Raw genomic sequence first — 15,804 nt, 5'->3', positions numbered from 1 at the left:
ATTCGCCGCTTCTGCGAATGCGCGTGATGTCATTTTGAGCGTCTGCGCATGCGTGAGTGGCGAAACCCGGAAGTAACCCGTTCCGTTACTTCCGGGTCACCGCGGGACATATCCTGAAAGAACATAACCTGAACTGAATGTAACAAGAGGTATGACTGTATTGGCTGCTATTTAACATGACCTAAGTAATTCCTTACATATCTATCGCCACCTGAGCTCATTTCAGTGTAAAGTAACTGTCCAAGCAATGTAAAAGGAATGGCATTGTTTGTGGACTGAAAAACAACAAGAGCCAGTGTTTGTGTAGTGGTTTAGAGTGCTGGATCTGGGAGACCAGGGTTCAATTTATTATTATTAGTAGTAGTAGTACCCTACCTATCTGACTGGATGGCCCCAGGCACACAGCCCTGAAATGCTCACTGGGTGCCCTTGGGCCAGTCACGGTCTCTTTCAGGCATACTTTTGCAATCCATAAGGACTGGAAACTTGCTTTTTAAAAAAAATGAAAGATAGTAGAGGTCTCTGAATTCCATAACTAGAGCTGTTTTTTGCATGCTTTCTCCCACCTTGACCATAAGCACCTACTTGCTCCAGAATGTGGCCTGAAAGAATCGTCCACGAAAAACCTTGTGATGATGATGGTTACAAGGGTTGCCTCCAGGCCGAAGCATCATTCCCGGTGGCCTCAATGCAGCAGCATTTGCCTCGTAGGCCATCTGCTTCCCGGGTCTTCCTCCTCCTCCTCTTCCTCCTGAGGAGCGCTGTCTCAGCAAAACGCGCTGCTGCCTGATTCAATTCCTCCCCTTGTGCTAGGCAGGCTCAGAAGGCAGCTGATTAATTGCCGTAATTATGGTAATTAATCGGGCTGGACAAACGGGCAGGGAGAGCTTTTTTGCGGGGATGTGGACGCCGAGTTGTGCGGAGGTGGGCCAGAGCAACGTTCAGGCCAGGAGGAGGTTGTATATGTGAGCTGAGCTTTGTGATAACACCACCCAAGCAATAAGACTGGCACTTTTTCGGTTGCCAACAGTGAGGAAAAGTACCTTTTTCAGATGCCAGCTTGCTGCTTCCATTGTTTAGGGCAAAACAGAGAAGTGGAAGGAGACATTGAGCAAACAAAACTACCAGCAGGCTCCCAGACTTTTTCTCTCCAATCCCCCCCATTTCTCTTTTAATTTGTATGCCCTCTTTCTATATTACTGTAGGCAAGGCGGTTTGCAACAGCAAAATGTACGTCAAAGCTCACGCAGCTCATAATAATCCGACCCAGTACAAAATGAATAATAATCATAATGAAACGTAGCTTTAAAACAAACAACTTATATCAAATAAAGTAATGAAGATAATGGCACACAATGGAATTCACTCTCAAAATATCAGCAAATAAACATTAATCAGGAATTCACTCTTAACAAGTACAATAAATAGTTACTAAGCTGTAATCAGTAAAAATAAAAGCAAGTCACAATGCATAAAATGCCATGATACATGCAAAACAGTGTTAAGGGATCAGATTGAGAAACAAAGACATACAGCTTATGAATTTTTTTATAATTTGCAAATAATTCTGCATGCAAAGCAGGCGCTCTACCATTGAGCTACAGCACATCTGATAGGAACATAGAAAACTGGCTTACTGGTCCATCCAGCTCAGTATTGCCTGCACTGACTGGCAGCAGCTCTCAGTCAGAGGGTGTTTTCCAGAGACCCTGGACTCAACTACACTAGTCAATTATAACTTTTAAAATGTTTTATAAAAATGTGGTACCAGAAGGCGCTGTAGAGTAGAATAGTAAACTGCATTGAGAGCTATATATTTTATAGCGTTTTTCATATCAGTGTAGATCCAGCCCCTATCTGGAGAAGCCAGAGACTTCTTGGATTCAAGCAGATGCTATGGCACTTACCTTAAAAGTAAAGCAAGATTCCAGTCCTCAGTGTTCTGAATAAAGGGTGAATTAAATAGGAGCATAGGAAGCTGTGTTATTCTGAGTCAGACCATTGGTCCATCTAGTTCGCTAATCTCTACTTTGACTGGCAGCAGCTCTCCAGGGTTTCTGACAATAGTCCTTTCCTAGTCCTACCTGGAGATACTGGGGGTTGAACCTGCAACTGTCTGCATACATACAGCTCCATATCTGAGCTGTAGCTAACAATGAGTAGATCTGCCCATTTTAGTTTCTCTACTTTTCCTATTCTTCCAATCTTAAATTCCGTTCTCCCCATTTCCACATCAGTTTGTGACTCCCAGTTCCCAGGTTGATTTAACAATGACCCCCTCTTCCCAGAGAACTTTCTAGGTCTGTGAGAGGAATAAGGGATCTCCTAATAAATCATCACCTTTAACAAATTACAGCTCCCAGAATTCTACGGAGGAAGCCATGGCTGGTTAAAGTGGTATCACAGCGCTTCAAATGTGTGGTGTGAACATGGCCTAGGTGGGCCCCAAATCAAACTGCTTCCTCTCAGGCTAACCCCCCATCTTTTATCTGCAAATAGGGATAATAAGTCTATCTTTAAGTCTGAACAAAATGCTTGTTTAACCTGGAGGTAGGCTGTCTGAATTGTGCATTGCTTTGTAACGATTTGTAGGGTCTCTGGACCGTAATAAAGATTGATTGATTGATTGATTGATTGATTGATAGATAATAACACTGGTCTACCTTGCAGGGTTGTTGAAAATGTTTTTAAGATGCAACACATGCGAATGTGCATCTCAAAGTGTTATATCAATGCTATTTGCGTTCATAGTGATTTATTACACTTGACCGCAGAACAGTGGCATTTGCACAAAGCATTACGTTCCTCGCCAAAGATTTACTGGTTTTTAAGCAAACTTATTCTCACGGAACGATAGGCTTGGCAGTCGTGAACAGGAAAGGCTCACGGCAGACTTTCTGTTAGCAAGACCAGTGATGACTCAGACCCAGGTTATGTCAACAACAAAATGAGGCCAGCTAGCAAAAACGAGGCAAACTCAGTTCCATGTGTCAGCAACACCAATGATTTTGTTTCCCTCACAAGGACCCTGTGGAGGAGGATTGCTTGAGAGCATGTGAGAGAAGTGTCCCTATTTTCCAGGGACAGCCCCCGCATTTACAAAAGCCATTGCAGTCAAATCAATCTACCATGCCCTCCAACACTTCTCCAATGAAATTAGGGATGTTATAAGAAAAACTGCTCCCTTTCCCTTATGGGATATTCCGGAGCCCGTATACAAGGCCTTAAGTGGATTCTCTATCAGTAGGAGAAAATAACATAGGCCAACCAGAGTATATTGAGAAGCAAAGCAGCTAGTAAGGCTGATCTTTATTCAAGGAACTGTTGCAACAGGGTCCCCACTCCCCGCACGCAGGAGGGAGAAGAACCCTGAACAATGGTGCACAAGCCCTTAGACTTTTGAAATTGTCCACCCTGCAGCCCAAGACCACCCCCCTAAAAAATCCTACATACATCACAGAAGGAGGCGGTCTACAGCAGAAATCCTGTCTGCCAGGATACCTGATGATGGTCACTGATTGCATTGCCTGGGCATTTCTTTGTGTGATGGTTAATATTTTAGTTCCTGGGTCCCAGGTCATAGGCTCACCCTATTCCTACACAAATACGCCCTTAAGATAGGATTTGCAAGAAAAAAACAATGGGAAGGCTTTCCCCATTTGCCTCCCTTACTGCAGAGTCAAAATGGCTTCAGGATTGTTCTCCCGTACTATTTCAGACACATAGTTCATATATTTAGATATGTGTTCATTTATGAATATTTATTCTACATTTGAGACCTTAAAATTCTTATAGCAGGGATATCCCATGTGCTCTAATTCTTATAGCAGGGATATCCCATCCCATAATGATATTTTTTACTATTTATACCCCACACATCTTATTGGTTTGCCCCAGCCACTCTGGGCAGCTTCCAACACATATAAAAACATAATAAAACATTAAACATTTTTTAAAAAAACTTCCCTATACAGGATTGCCTTCAGATGGCTCTGGGTTTGGATAACTTCATACCCTCCAACATTTCTCCAATGAAAACAGGGACATTCTAAGGAAAAGCGGGACATTCCGGGATCAAATCAGAAACTGGGACGGCTTCTCTAAATGAGGGACATCCCTGGAAAATAGGGACACTTGGGGGTCTGTTTTTCTCCCTCATAGCCCTAGAAATTCTGGATGTCCAAGAAAGCTAATGTTGGAAGATTCAGGACTGATAAAATGAAGGCCTTCTTCATGCAACATGTAGTTAAACTATGGAACTCACTTCCACAGGAGGAAGTGATGTCCCCCAATGTGGATGGTTTTAAAAGAAGATTACACAAATTCAAGGAGGAGACAGGGCTATTCCAGGACTGTCCCTGGAAAATAAGGACACTTGGAGGGTATGTAGAAGGCACCTTCCTGCACTCACAAGCCAGGCCAAAAGGGGAGGCAGTGAGGAGGGCTTGCTGGCGCCCCTTGTGGCCTGTTCCAGGAAGACACCCACTCACCCTCCGTGCACCTCTTTTTGCTGGCAGGCGGCTTCCTCTTCAGCAGTGCTGCAAGGCAAGAGCGCCAGTAGCCCTGCCAAGCCGGCCCTCGCTGAAAGCAAACACCACGGAAACCGCTGGCGTACGGCCGTTTAGCTTTATGAGTCTCCGGGGAGGGATGCATAGTTAACGTAACACTTCAAACATAATTATTGATTGCGCACACAGCCTGCTGTTCTGGCTGCAGCATCAGCAAGCAGAAGGGAGAGACGAGATAAGCTGGGCAAGGAGGGCTGGCTCTGTATGTGTGTGGTGGTGTGTGCTGGTGCTCTATTACATGGTGCCCTGGTGGGTTTCAGGCATGCAGGAGTCTCTTCCATGCCTACTTGGCCCATCTAGCTCAGTGCTGACTACACAGACTGGCAGCAGCATTCCATGGCTTCAGGCAGGGCTCTCTCCCTAAGTGTTCCCACTAGCGCCTTGTGCCTTGAACCCTTTGCTACGAGGACAGCACTGCTGCACTCAGGTCCTAATTGTCGCTGGGCTAGATGGGCCTTTGGCCTGATCCAGCACGGCTCATCTTATGTTCCTATTTAGGGACGCAGATCTTGGTGAAGCAATAAGAGATGCTTCCTAATGATGAGAGTGACTAGCTTTGTCCACTGTCAGAGGCAGCATGCATTTGCATACCAGTTGCTAGCATTCCCAAGAGGGGAGAGTTGCTTTTGCACTCAGCTCCTGCTTGCAGATTCCCACAGGCAACTGGGTGGCTACAGAGAGGTGTGCTTATGCTATGTTCTGCTTCCACTGTAGACGGCAGTATGCCTCTGAAGACCAGTTGCTGGCATTTATTATTATTATTATTACAGTGGTACCTCTGGATGTGAATGGGATCCAGCCCCGTTCACATCATGAGCAGAACGCAACCCACATCTGCGCGTACGTGGGTCACAATTTGTCGCGGCTGCGCATGCGTGTGATGTCATTCTGAGCGTCTGCACATGCACAAGTGGCGAAACCCGGAAGTAACCCGTTCCGTTACTTCCAGGTCGCCACAGGACGCAACCTGAAAAGATTTAACCTGAAGCGACTTTAACCCGAGGTATGACTGTACTGCTATTATTATTACTAGGAGGGACGTGGGTGGCGCTGTGGTCTAAACCACTGAGCCTTGGGCTTGCCGATCAGAAGGTCAGTGGTTCGAATCCCCAAGACAGGGTGAGCTCCCGTTGCTCGGTCCCAGCTCCTGCCCACCTAGCAGTTCGAAAGCATGTCAAAGTGCAAGTAGATAAATAGGTACCGCTCCGGTGGGAAGGTAAATGGCATTTCCGTGCACTGCTCTGGTTTTGCCAGAAGCGGCTTAGTCATGCTGGCCACATGACTGGGAAAAACTGTCTGCAGACAAACGTCAGCTCCCTCGACTAATAAAGCGAGATGAGCGCCGCAACCCCAGAGTCGTTTGTGACTGGACTGAACTGTCAGGGGTCCTTTACCTTTTATTACATTTCTATCCCACCTTCCCTCCAAGGAGCTGAAGGTGGCGCACGTGGTTCTTGCCACTCTACCATTTTGCCCTCACAACTACCCTGTGAGGTAAGTTAGGTTGATAGATGGTGTCTGGCCCAAGTCTCCCAGTGGGCTGAGTGAAGATGTGAACTTGGGTCCTCAACGCTCTAACCACTAAGCCACACTGGCTCTCAATCACACCTGGGGAGAGCTGCTGTTGCATTCAGGTCCAAGCGCCTGGGAGAAGATGGTCCAGTTATTGCCTCATGTCAATCGGGATCATATTCCTGAAAGAATCCACCTCCCACCTCCCAGTTGCCCATCACAGGCCAGATAGGCTTGTGGCCAGTATATGTGTGCAGGTAGACTTGCCGATCCGAATGTCGGCGGTTCGAATCCCTGCAACGGGGTGAGCTCCCGTTGCTCGGTCCCTGCTCCTGCCAACCTAGCAGTTCGAAAGCACCTCAAAGTGCAAGTAGATAAATAGGTACTGCTCTGGCGGGAAGGTAAACGGCGTTTCCGTGCGCTGCTCTGGTTTGCCAGAAGCGGCTTAGTCATGCTGGCCACATGACCCGGAAGCTGTACGCCGGCTCCCTCAGCCAATAAAGCGAGATGAGCGCCGCAACCCCAGAGTCGGCTACGACTGGACCTAATGGTCAGGGGTCCCTTTACCTTTACCTTTACCTTTATATGGCTCATGAAGTGGGACTGCCCAGCACCTTTTCTGAAATCAATTAATCCTGCCATATCTGACCTTTATCTGAACTGGAATATCCCTTTTCCCAAGCGTGTTAGCTTTGTTCACAGGGTGAAAAGGGGAGAAGGAAAAATTCTTTCCCTAACAGAAAAAGAAAAAACTCCAGCTGTGGCCTCAGATGGAATCTGCTTGGTGGTGTCGGTTATAAAACGGAAAAGGGATCAAACGGTGTGTGCGTGCGTGTGTGTGTGTGTGTGTGTGTGTGTGTGTGACATCAGCTGGGAACATCCAGAGAGAAAGCAGAGGCTGCTCCCGAGTCTGTTGGGTCCATGGAAAAGGTGAACAGGAAGGCTCAGACTTGCCCCGGGCTGTCAGGAGGGCTTCCTGATCATCCAGGGGAAAACTGAGCAAGAACAATGGCTGGGCTGGATAGCAGGCTGGGCTGCGGAGCATAATCATGTGGCTAAATGTGGCCCGGTCCAAATTGGCTGAGCAGCTTGTGTTGAGAAGGGAGGACATTTGGGATGGGCGGAACCTGACGCAGCACAATTAGTGCTTGCCTTAGCACCACAGTGCCAGCAACTCTGGGAGGGATGCAGGTAGCAAAGATATGCCCAGAATGCATTGCCAGAAAACGGGAAGGTGTTAAAAGCAGCCCTAGCAAGACCTCCCTTGCTAGCAAGAAGCAAAAAAAAAGGGCCGTGGATCTACAATTGATGCAAGGAAATAAGATGAAACTACAGTTGCATACCCTCCAACGTTTCTCCCAGGTCAATAGTTTTCAAGCCCCATCATCATGGCCTGGGAAGAGCCATAGGCTGGTGGAGGAACATTTGATTTTCGTGCAGAATGTAGGTCCCAGGTTCAACAGGAATCTTAAATCCCCATAGTAATATGGTTCAGCTTGCACCTTTACCAGCTGCTCTGATAAGACAATGCTGTTTCCAAGATGGCTTAAAAAACAAAACAAAACTAGAACCCCAAAAAATCTACCAATCAGAGTGAAGTGCAAAAGGCAGGTGCATACTTCTCCAACATTTCTCTGATTAAAATAGGGATGTCCTAAATAATAATAATAATAATAATAATAATAATAATAATAATAATAATAATACTCCACCCATCAGACTGGGTTGCCCCAGCCACTCTGGGCAATTTTCAACATAATTAAACATTGCAAAAACTTTCCTATACAGTATAGGGCTGCCTTCAGATGTCTTCTAAAGGTTATATAGTTATTTATCTCCTTGGCTCGGGGGCCACATAACTCCATACCCTCCAAAATTTCTCAGGTGAAAATAGGGGCATCCTAAGGGAAAGCAGGACATTCCAGGATCAAATCAGAAACCAGGACGCCTTCTGTAAATCCGAGACTCCCCCTGGAAAAATAGAGTAATATTCTTCTTAGTTATATGTTTATGAAAAAAAAGTTCCTTGGAATATGAAGAATCTGTACACTGTAGTCTTTACAAAGAAGCTATCAGTCACCTAGGAGTTATTTAGGTTCCTAGCTGTAAGCTACTCTGCATATCATCAAAATTTATTTTATATACTGTCAAACCTTGGCTCCCAAATGCCTCCGTTTTGGAATGTTTCGGCTCCCAAATGCTGAAAACCTGGAAGTAAATGCTCCAGTTTTCCAACGTTTTTCGGAAGTCAAATGTCCAACATGGCTTCCGCTTGAGTGCAGGAAGCTCCTGCAAGCATTCGGAAGCTGCGCCTCGGTTGTCGAACATTTTGGAAGCCGAATGGGCTGCCAGAACGGATTATGTTCGACAACTGAGGTTTGACTGTACAGTGGTACCTCGGGTTACAGGTGCTTCAGGTTACAGATGCTTCAGGTTACAGACTCCGCTAACCCAGAAATAGTACCTTGGGTTAAGAACTTTGTTTCAGGATGAGAACAGAAATCGTGCGGTGGCAGCATGGAGGCAGTGGGAGACCCCATTAGCTAAAGTGGTACCTCAGGTTAAGAACAGTTTCAGGTTAAGAACGGACCTCCAGAACGAATTAAGTTCTTAACCCGAGGTACCACTGTATACGTAACACATGAAACTGAGATTCCCCACCTCTGATCCATCCCTTCTTTCTCCTTTGTTCTCTCCCAGGGACAATGCGCCCAGTGCGAAGGAACTTTTATGACCCTTCCTCTGCCCCCGGCAAGGGGGTTGTGTGGGAATGGGAAAACGACAACAACTCCTGGACTCCGTACGACATGGACATCTGCATCACCATCCAGAATGCGTACGAGAAGCAGCATCCGTGGCTGGACCTGTCCTCACTGGGGTTTTGCTACCTGATCTACTTCAACAGCATGTCTCAGGTGAACCGCCAGACGCAGAGGAAACGCCGTCTAAGGAGGCGCATGGACTTGGCCTATCCTCTCACCATCGGCTCCATCCCCAAGTCCCAATCTTGGCCCGTGGGGACCAATTCTGGGCACCCTTGTTCGTGCCAGCAGTGCCTGTTGGTCAACAGCACCCGGGCAGCCTCCAACGCCATCCTGGCCTCCCAGCGCAGGAAGGTGTATTCCGGGAACGGGAACGGATCGCTGGCCGTCCGGCAGAGCAATACGTTCAACGGAACGGCAATGTGGTCGCTGGGCACGGTGCAAGCCAGTGGAACGGGCAAGATCGAGCAGGTCCGTTCCGGCAACGGGATGCAAGTGGCCACTTTTTCCCGGAGCCAGAGCGCGCCCAGCCACACCCAGCTCCCCGGCCAAAACAACCTGAACCGGCCCGGTACGCAGCGAGTGGCCATCTTGAGTACTCGGGCTTCCATCCCACCAGGGTAAGTAGCTGAAAAGTATTTGCCACTTCCCCCTTTTTATTTTATTTTACCTATATTAGGGATGCGGGTGGCACTGTGGGTTAAACCACAGAGCCTAGGACTTGCCGATCAGAAGGTTAGTGGTTCGAATCCCCGGGACGGGGTGAGCTCCCATTGCTCGGTCCCTGCTCCTGCCAACCTAGCAGTTTGAAAGCACGTCAAAGTGCAAGTAGATAAATAGGTACCGCTCCAGCGGGAAGGTGAACGGCTTGCCAGAAGCAGCTTAGTCATGCTGGCCACATGACCCGGAAGCTGTATGCCGGCTCCCTCGGCCAATAAAGCGAGATGAGCGCCGCAACCCCAGAGTCGGTCACGACTGGACCTAATGGTCAGGGGTCCCTTTACCTTTACCTTTATAATGAATATTTAGAACTAGGTTCATCGACCTCAATAACAATGAGTAAATATAGAGAAGGGTGGATTGGTCAGCGACGGTGTCCTCCACTTCATACAAATGAAATGTAAAAGCGCTGTGAACAATTGCTGCAACAGAATAACAAACGAGTGGTGACTTTTCAAACTAGTAGTTCAGTTCTCCAGTTGATATGCAGCAACTGGGGGGTACCTAATGGTTAGAGCATCTGCTTTGCATGCTGAAGATGGCAGATTCAATCCCTGGCATCTCCCGGTAGGACTGGGAGAGAGATCCTTGCCTGAAATTGTGGAAAGTTTCTGCTAGTCCATGTTAACAATACTGAGCTAGATAGACTAGGCAGTCTGATGCAATATAAGACAGCTCCCCAAGCTCCTGCATACAAACAGAAATATTGCAACAAGCCAGCTAATACAGATTACAGGTGATTTAAACCCTGCCTCCATCTCACCATTCCTCCCAGTTTTAGCCATATAACTTCCCATGTTCCTACCAATCACTGTTATTAACAACCAGTGCTTTTTTTTCTGAGGGGGACGCAGGGTTACGTATGCCCCTAAACATTTTGTGAATATAAGTTTGGCCTCATTGAGGCGCAGTATTTCAATATGAGTAGGAAAATGAGGGTACCCATAAACGTTTTTAAAGAAAAAAAGCGCTGTTAACAACAGTAACATTTGGGACTAAGGTTAGTAACTAACCTGACTATCTTGCACTGTCACCAAAAATCATCACCATCTAGTCATCATCGTTGTTGTTAATGCTGGTGATGGCATTATTATTATTATTATTATTATTATTATTATTATTATTTTGTTACCCAAACGTCTCATAGTGACTTGCAACTCATTTATAAACATCTAGCTCACTGAGTGATCTTTGGGCCAGTTGCTGTATTTATTTCCCCTAATTTGAACTATAAAATGGTGATTTTCTTGAGTCAAAATGAGATTACCCCTAAACATTTTTAAAGAAAAAAAGCACTGACGTGTGTGTGTGTGTGTGTGTGTGTGTGTGTGTATTTGCACACACACACATAAATACACACACACAAACACACACAAACACAGAAAGAGCATTTTGGATTGCCATTTTTATCCAACCCTATCCCTGATCAGAGGGGCGCGGGTGGCGCTGTGGGTAAAAGCCTCAGCGCCTAGGGCTTGCCGATCGAAAGGTCGGCGGTTCGAATCCCCACGGCGGGGTGCGCTCCCGTTGCTCGGTCCCAGCGCCTGCCAACCTAGCAGTTCGAAAGCACCCCCGGGTGCAAGTAGATAAATAGGGACCGCTTACTGGCGGGAAGGTAAACGGCGTTTCCGTGTGCTGCGCTGGCTCGCCAGATGCAGCTTTGTCACGCTGGCCACGTGACCTGGAAGTGTCTCCGGACAGCGCTGGCCCCCGGCCTCTTAAGTGAGATGGGCGCACAACCCTAGAGTCTGTCAAGACTGGCCCGTACGGGCAGGGGTACCTTTACCTTTTATCCCTGATCAGAACCCACTGGAATTAGCAGGCATGTTGGTCCATTCATTTCAGTGGGCTTACTCTGAGTAGAACGAGCACTGGGGTTTTCAGGTTAAAGAGTCAGCCTGTCTGTCTGTCTGTCCGTCTGTCAGAGCCCCACACAATCACCCTCTGCTCTCCTCCCCATCTTTGTCCAGCTGGCCAGTGTTGACATAAACAACAAAACAAAACAGGGAAGAAGAGGCCTCTGAATAGCAGCCCACCCAAGTCGCGAAGGAGACCGCCGCACATGATTCCTGCGCGGTGGAGTTGGGTGCTCTCTGCCTCCCCTGCTCTGGTGCTCAGGGTGGCAGAAGCTGACGTCGCCCGCGGTTGCCCAGACACCTCGCCTGAGCGGCAGGCGCACCCAGGAGCAATGTGTCAGCTTTGGCCAGAGGAGAGCGGCCTTGTGTTGCCACGGCAACCAGGTGGCAGCGCTGCAGATTCTCTGAGAATAATTGGAGCCTCTGGGGCAGCGCTGGGAAAGGGGCGGGGGGGGGGCAGGCTCTTTCCTCTCTGCTGCTCCCTCCTGTCATTCCCTTCCTCGCATTTGGTGTCTCTGGCCTTTATTCTCTGCTTCTCTTTCTGCCTGGGAAGACTCAGAGAGGCCACATTCGTACCCTGCACTGAAAGCATCACTTTAAACAGTCACGGCTTCCAAAGGAGTCTGGGAGTCATGGTTTGCTAATCCAGCCAGATGGGCGGGGTATAAATAATGTATTATTATTATTATTATTATTATTAGTGCAGAGAGTTGTGGGGAGACCTTCCCCTATTTCCCTCACGGAGCTACAATTCCCAGAACGGTTTAAGAATCAGTCCCTCTTTCCAAGGAACTCTGGGAATCGTAGCTCTGGGAGGGGAATGGAGGTGTCTCCTAAAAACTCTCAGCACCCGTAGCAAACTCCAGCTCCCAGAATTCTGCGAGGGAAACCATGACTGTTTAAAGTGATGTTTTATGGTGGCATCCTAGTGTTTAAAAGGTATGGTGTGAATGTGGCCTCTGTCTGAACCCTGAATTCTCATATAATACTTGGTATATGGGGTACAGATATCTTGGGGACAAAATATACCTGAGCTCATTGACCCTTCATGGAGGTCACCTGTGTGTTAAGAATGGCTGTTTTCCCACCATTATTTTTTTAAAAAACTTGAAAATATTTTTTTAAAAATTGATGTCAACGCTGCACTCTAAGGCTGGTTAATCTCACCATTTGAAGTCTCCAGGGAAATGAGTCCATTTCTTTCACCTCAAAATGCTCTAAAATAGGGTATCCTATCGCGGTCGATACTGATTTGATGTGATTCTGCCAGGGGTTAATAAAAACCTCAGGGTCGATAGGGGTCTGGGCTTGAAGAAGCATAGTGTGAAAAAAAATAATTAGGAACAATGAACTTATGAAATCAAAGCCATGGGCATGTACAGAGCGTACTTCCTTTGCCAATGACGTTTTTTTTGACATTTTATGATTCTTAATCATGTTGATCAATGACAAACAAACTTGATTATACATTTGTATTTTTTATCCACTTACATTCCTCAGAATCTGGGCTGGTGACAGCTTGACAAGCTCATTGAAGGGTCAATGGATACAGAAATTTGGGGAAAACCTGCTTTGAAAGACTTATTTAGTCCTGGGGTAGTGAACATCAGACCTTTCTAGCTGGTCCTCTGGTCACTCCCCACATGGCTGTGCCTCCTCCCTGCCCACACACCGCCTTCCCAGGCCACATTTCTTACCAGCCCTCCCAGTTTAAGCTCTTCAGGGAGGGGGCATGAAAGGGCTGCATATCGTGGCCCCCTGCTGCCCCACGAGTCAGTATCAGAATTAAAATGGGCACATGGGCTACAAACACCTTTGGAGCGGATCTCAATCACACCCAGGAACAGCCAACAAAACCATCTGTGTGCTGAGCTGTGGCTGCAGTTTGCATGAGCTTCCTTCCTCCTCATGAGTTTGCATTTTATTTCATTTATTTTTTTTGCTTTTACTGCTGGGGTACAGTAGTTTCTCGCACATCAGGGAAGAGAGCCTCCTTACCTGCAGAGTTTGAGATGCCCACAGAAAGGTAGGGTGGTCCTGTAAATGGCTGTTCTAGTGAGGGACCAGGCAGGTTAAACTTTATATGGGCTAACCCCCAGGCTGTCAAACGTTAGGGCCGGGGACCTCTGGTTCCTTTCGATGAAAAGAGAATGTTTGGGTTGGGGAATATAAGGAGGCTGCCTTAAACTGAGTCAGACCATTGGTCCATCTTGTCTTAACTGACTGGAAGAGGGTTTCCTGCAGGGGACATTCCCAACCTGCAGATGGCCAGGGGTTGAACCCGGGACCTTCTGATTAATGCCTTCTGCTTAATGCTGAGCTTATTGCTGGATTAATTTGAAGAGATTCGTCAAAAATCAGAAAACATACGGAGAATGGAAAATATTTAAGGAATATATAAGACTATATTGTAAAAATGATACCATCTTAGCAGAACTTGAATGATACTTGTAAACAAAAATAAATAAAACAAATACTCTAGTGGAATGTATGAAAAAGGGTGTAAAGTAAAGCTGTGCAGTAAAACCATGACAACAGAAACAGTATAATGAGAACGATTGGAAGTTTTATGCAGAAACTTTTATTTGATAGACGTGATTTTGTATAAATTTTTGGTTCTTTTTCTTCTTTTCTTTTTTGTCCTTTAAAATTTTTTCTTACTTTTATGTCTTGATGTTTTCTTTTTTTTGTATTTAACTTTTCTATACTTACCTTCGTTGTACGTTTGTATTTTAAACCAATAAAGATTTACTTTTTAAAAAGGGGGGGGGGAGATATATGTCAAGGGTTCAAGCTTGACTGTACCCTAATCCTAGATATGTGGCTGAGCTTTCTCAGGAGCAGTTGCAAAATGGACTCTGCACTTGCTCTTAAAACATTCTATTCTTTAGCAGGGTGCTTCATAGGCAAATCAGTGCCAGGAAACGGCTGCCAAATCTGCAAGAGGTGTGGTTTGAATTTCCGCTGCTTGTCCATCTTAGTGATAGCAGAATCAAGATTGGTTGCTGGTGTCAGATTCAGTGGTGCCACTAAGGGATTTGAGACACTCCCACCATTCATTTAAATCACTACAATGCCACTTTAAATAGTTGTGGCTCCCCCCCCCCAAGAATTCTGGGAGCTGTAGTTTGCTACAGATGCAGGTAAAGGTAAAGGGACCCCTGACCATTAGGTCCAGTCGTGACTGACTCTGGGGTTGCAGCGCTCATCTCGCTTTACTGGCCGAGGGAGCCAGCGTACAGCTTCCGGGTCATGTGGCCAGCATGACTAAGCCACTTCTGGCGAACCAGAGCAGTGCACAGAAACGCTGTTTACCTTCCCGCCAGAGCAGTACCTATTTATCTACTTCCACTTTGATGTGCTTTTGAACTGCTAGGTTGGAAGGAGCAGGGACCGAGCAACGGGAGCTCATCCCATCGCAGGGATTCAAACCGCCGACCTTCTGATCAGCAAGTCCTAGGCTCTGTGGTTTAACTCACAGCGCCACCCACATCCTTAACAGGTGCTGTTAGGAGATCACTATTTCTCTCCCAGAGAAGCTACTATTTTCAGAGTGGTTTAACAGCCAGTCCCTCTTCCCAGAGAACTCTGGGAATTGTAATTCTGTGAGGTGACCACACAACCTCATGGGGGAGGGGAGGCTCCCACTGCGATTGCAAAGATCAGGGCTGCCCTTCAGATGCTTTGGGACTCCAACCAGTTCCCAACATCCTTGACCATTTGACCATTGACAATGCTGGCTGGCAGGATCACTGAATTTCCCCACCCAGAGAGAGAGAGAGAGAGGAGTACACATCATTTCCTCTTTCTCTGTTATGCCCTGACTTTGTTTACTCTGCATGAGCTTCTATCCTGCTGATTTGGGAGCAGAAGAGCGGAGTGTCTAACTCCAAGACACAGAAATGCTATACTAGAGATACAGCAGGGAGTGGGGAAACAGAAACAGCCCATAATTGTCCTGTTATTATAAACATGTCAACGCATTTGTCAACAACGCTTCAAAATGGAACGTCGGCTCCAGGGCATTGGAAGTGCAGCATGTGCACAGCTTTGGTTTCCGAGTGCTCTCGCTTGTGAGTTCAGGGAGGGGCCGTAGCTCAGCAGCTGTGCGCATGTTCTGCATGCAGAATATCTCAGATTCTGAGTGAAGGGAAGGGCCATCCTTCCTAAATGGTACCCTGGAGCACGGGACAAGTTGCTAAGTACCCACGGGGCTTCGAACCAGAAAGTCTGGCCCTCCAGGCCTCTCTGTTTGGCCCTTGTAACTCTCCCCTGGCCATGCCTCCTCTTCCCTGGCCACGCCTCTCACTGTCCCTGCTTTGCACTCTGAGCGTTTTTGCTCAGAGCTGTAGAAGGAGTCCACAAACTCTAGCAATACCTCCTGCA

General features: G+C 47.0%; 1 protein-coding gene across 2 annotated transcripts in view; it reads left to right on the top strand.

Annotated features, from left to right (window-relative positions):
* The window catches only part of DTX1 (deltex E3 ubiquitin ligase 1), a 53,717-nt gene that overhangs the window by 19,767 nt on the left and 18,146 nt on the right, over positions 1-15,804 (top strand). For both annotated transcript variants that reach the window (XM_053369831.1, XM_053369832.1), the window contains one exon: positions 8,781-9,462. In XM_053369831.1, coding sequence (XP_053225806.1) covers positions 8,781-9,462 — 682 coding nt within the window. The remainder of the gene's footprint in view (positions 1-8,780; positions 9,463-15,804) is intronic.

Source organism: Podarcis raffonei, chromosome 16 (assembly GCF_027172205.1).
Source record: "Podarcis raffonei isolate rPodRaf1 chromosome 16, rPodRaf1.pri, whole genome shotgun sequence".
Taxonomy (NCBI): domain Eukaryota; kingdom Metazoa; phylum Chordata; class Lepidosauria; order Squamata; family Lacertidae; genus Podarcis; species Podarcis raffonei.
The sequence above is the reverse complement of the archived record's forward strand: the minus strand, read 5'-3'. Positions and strand labels throughout refer to the sequence as shown.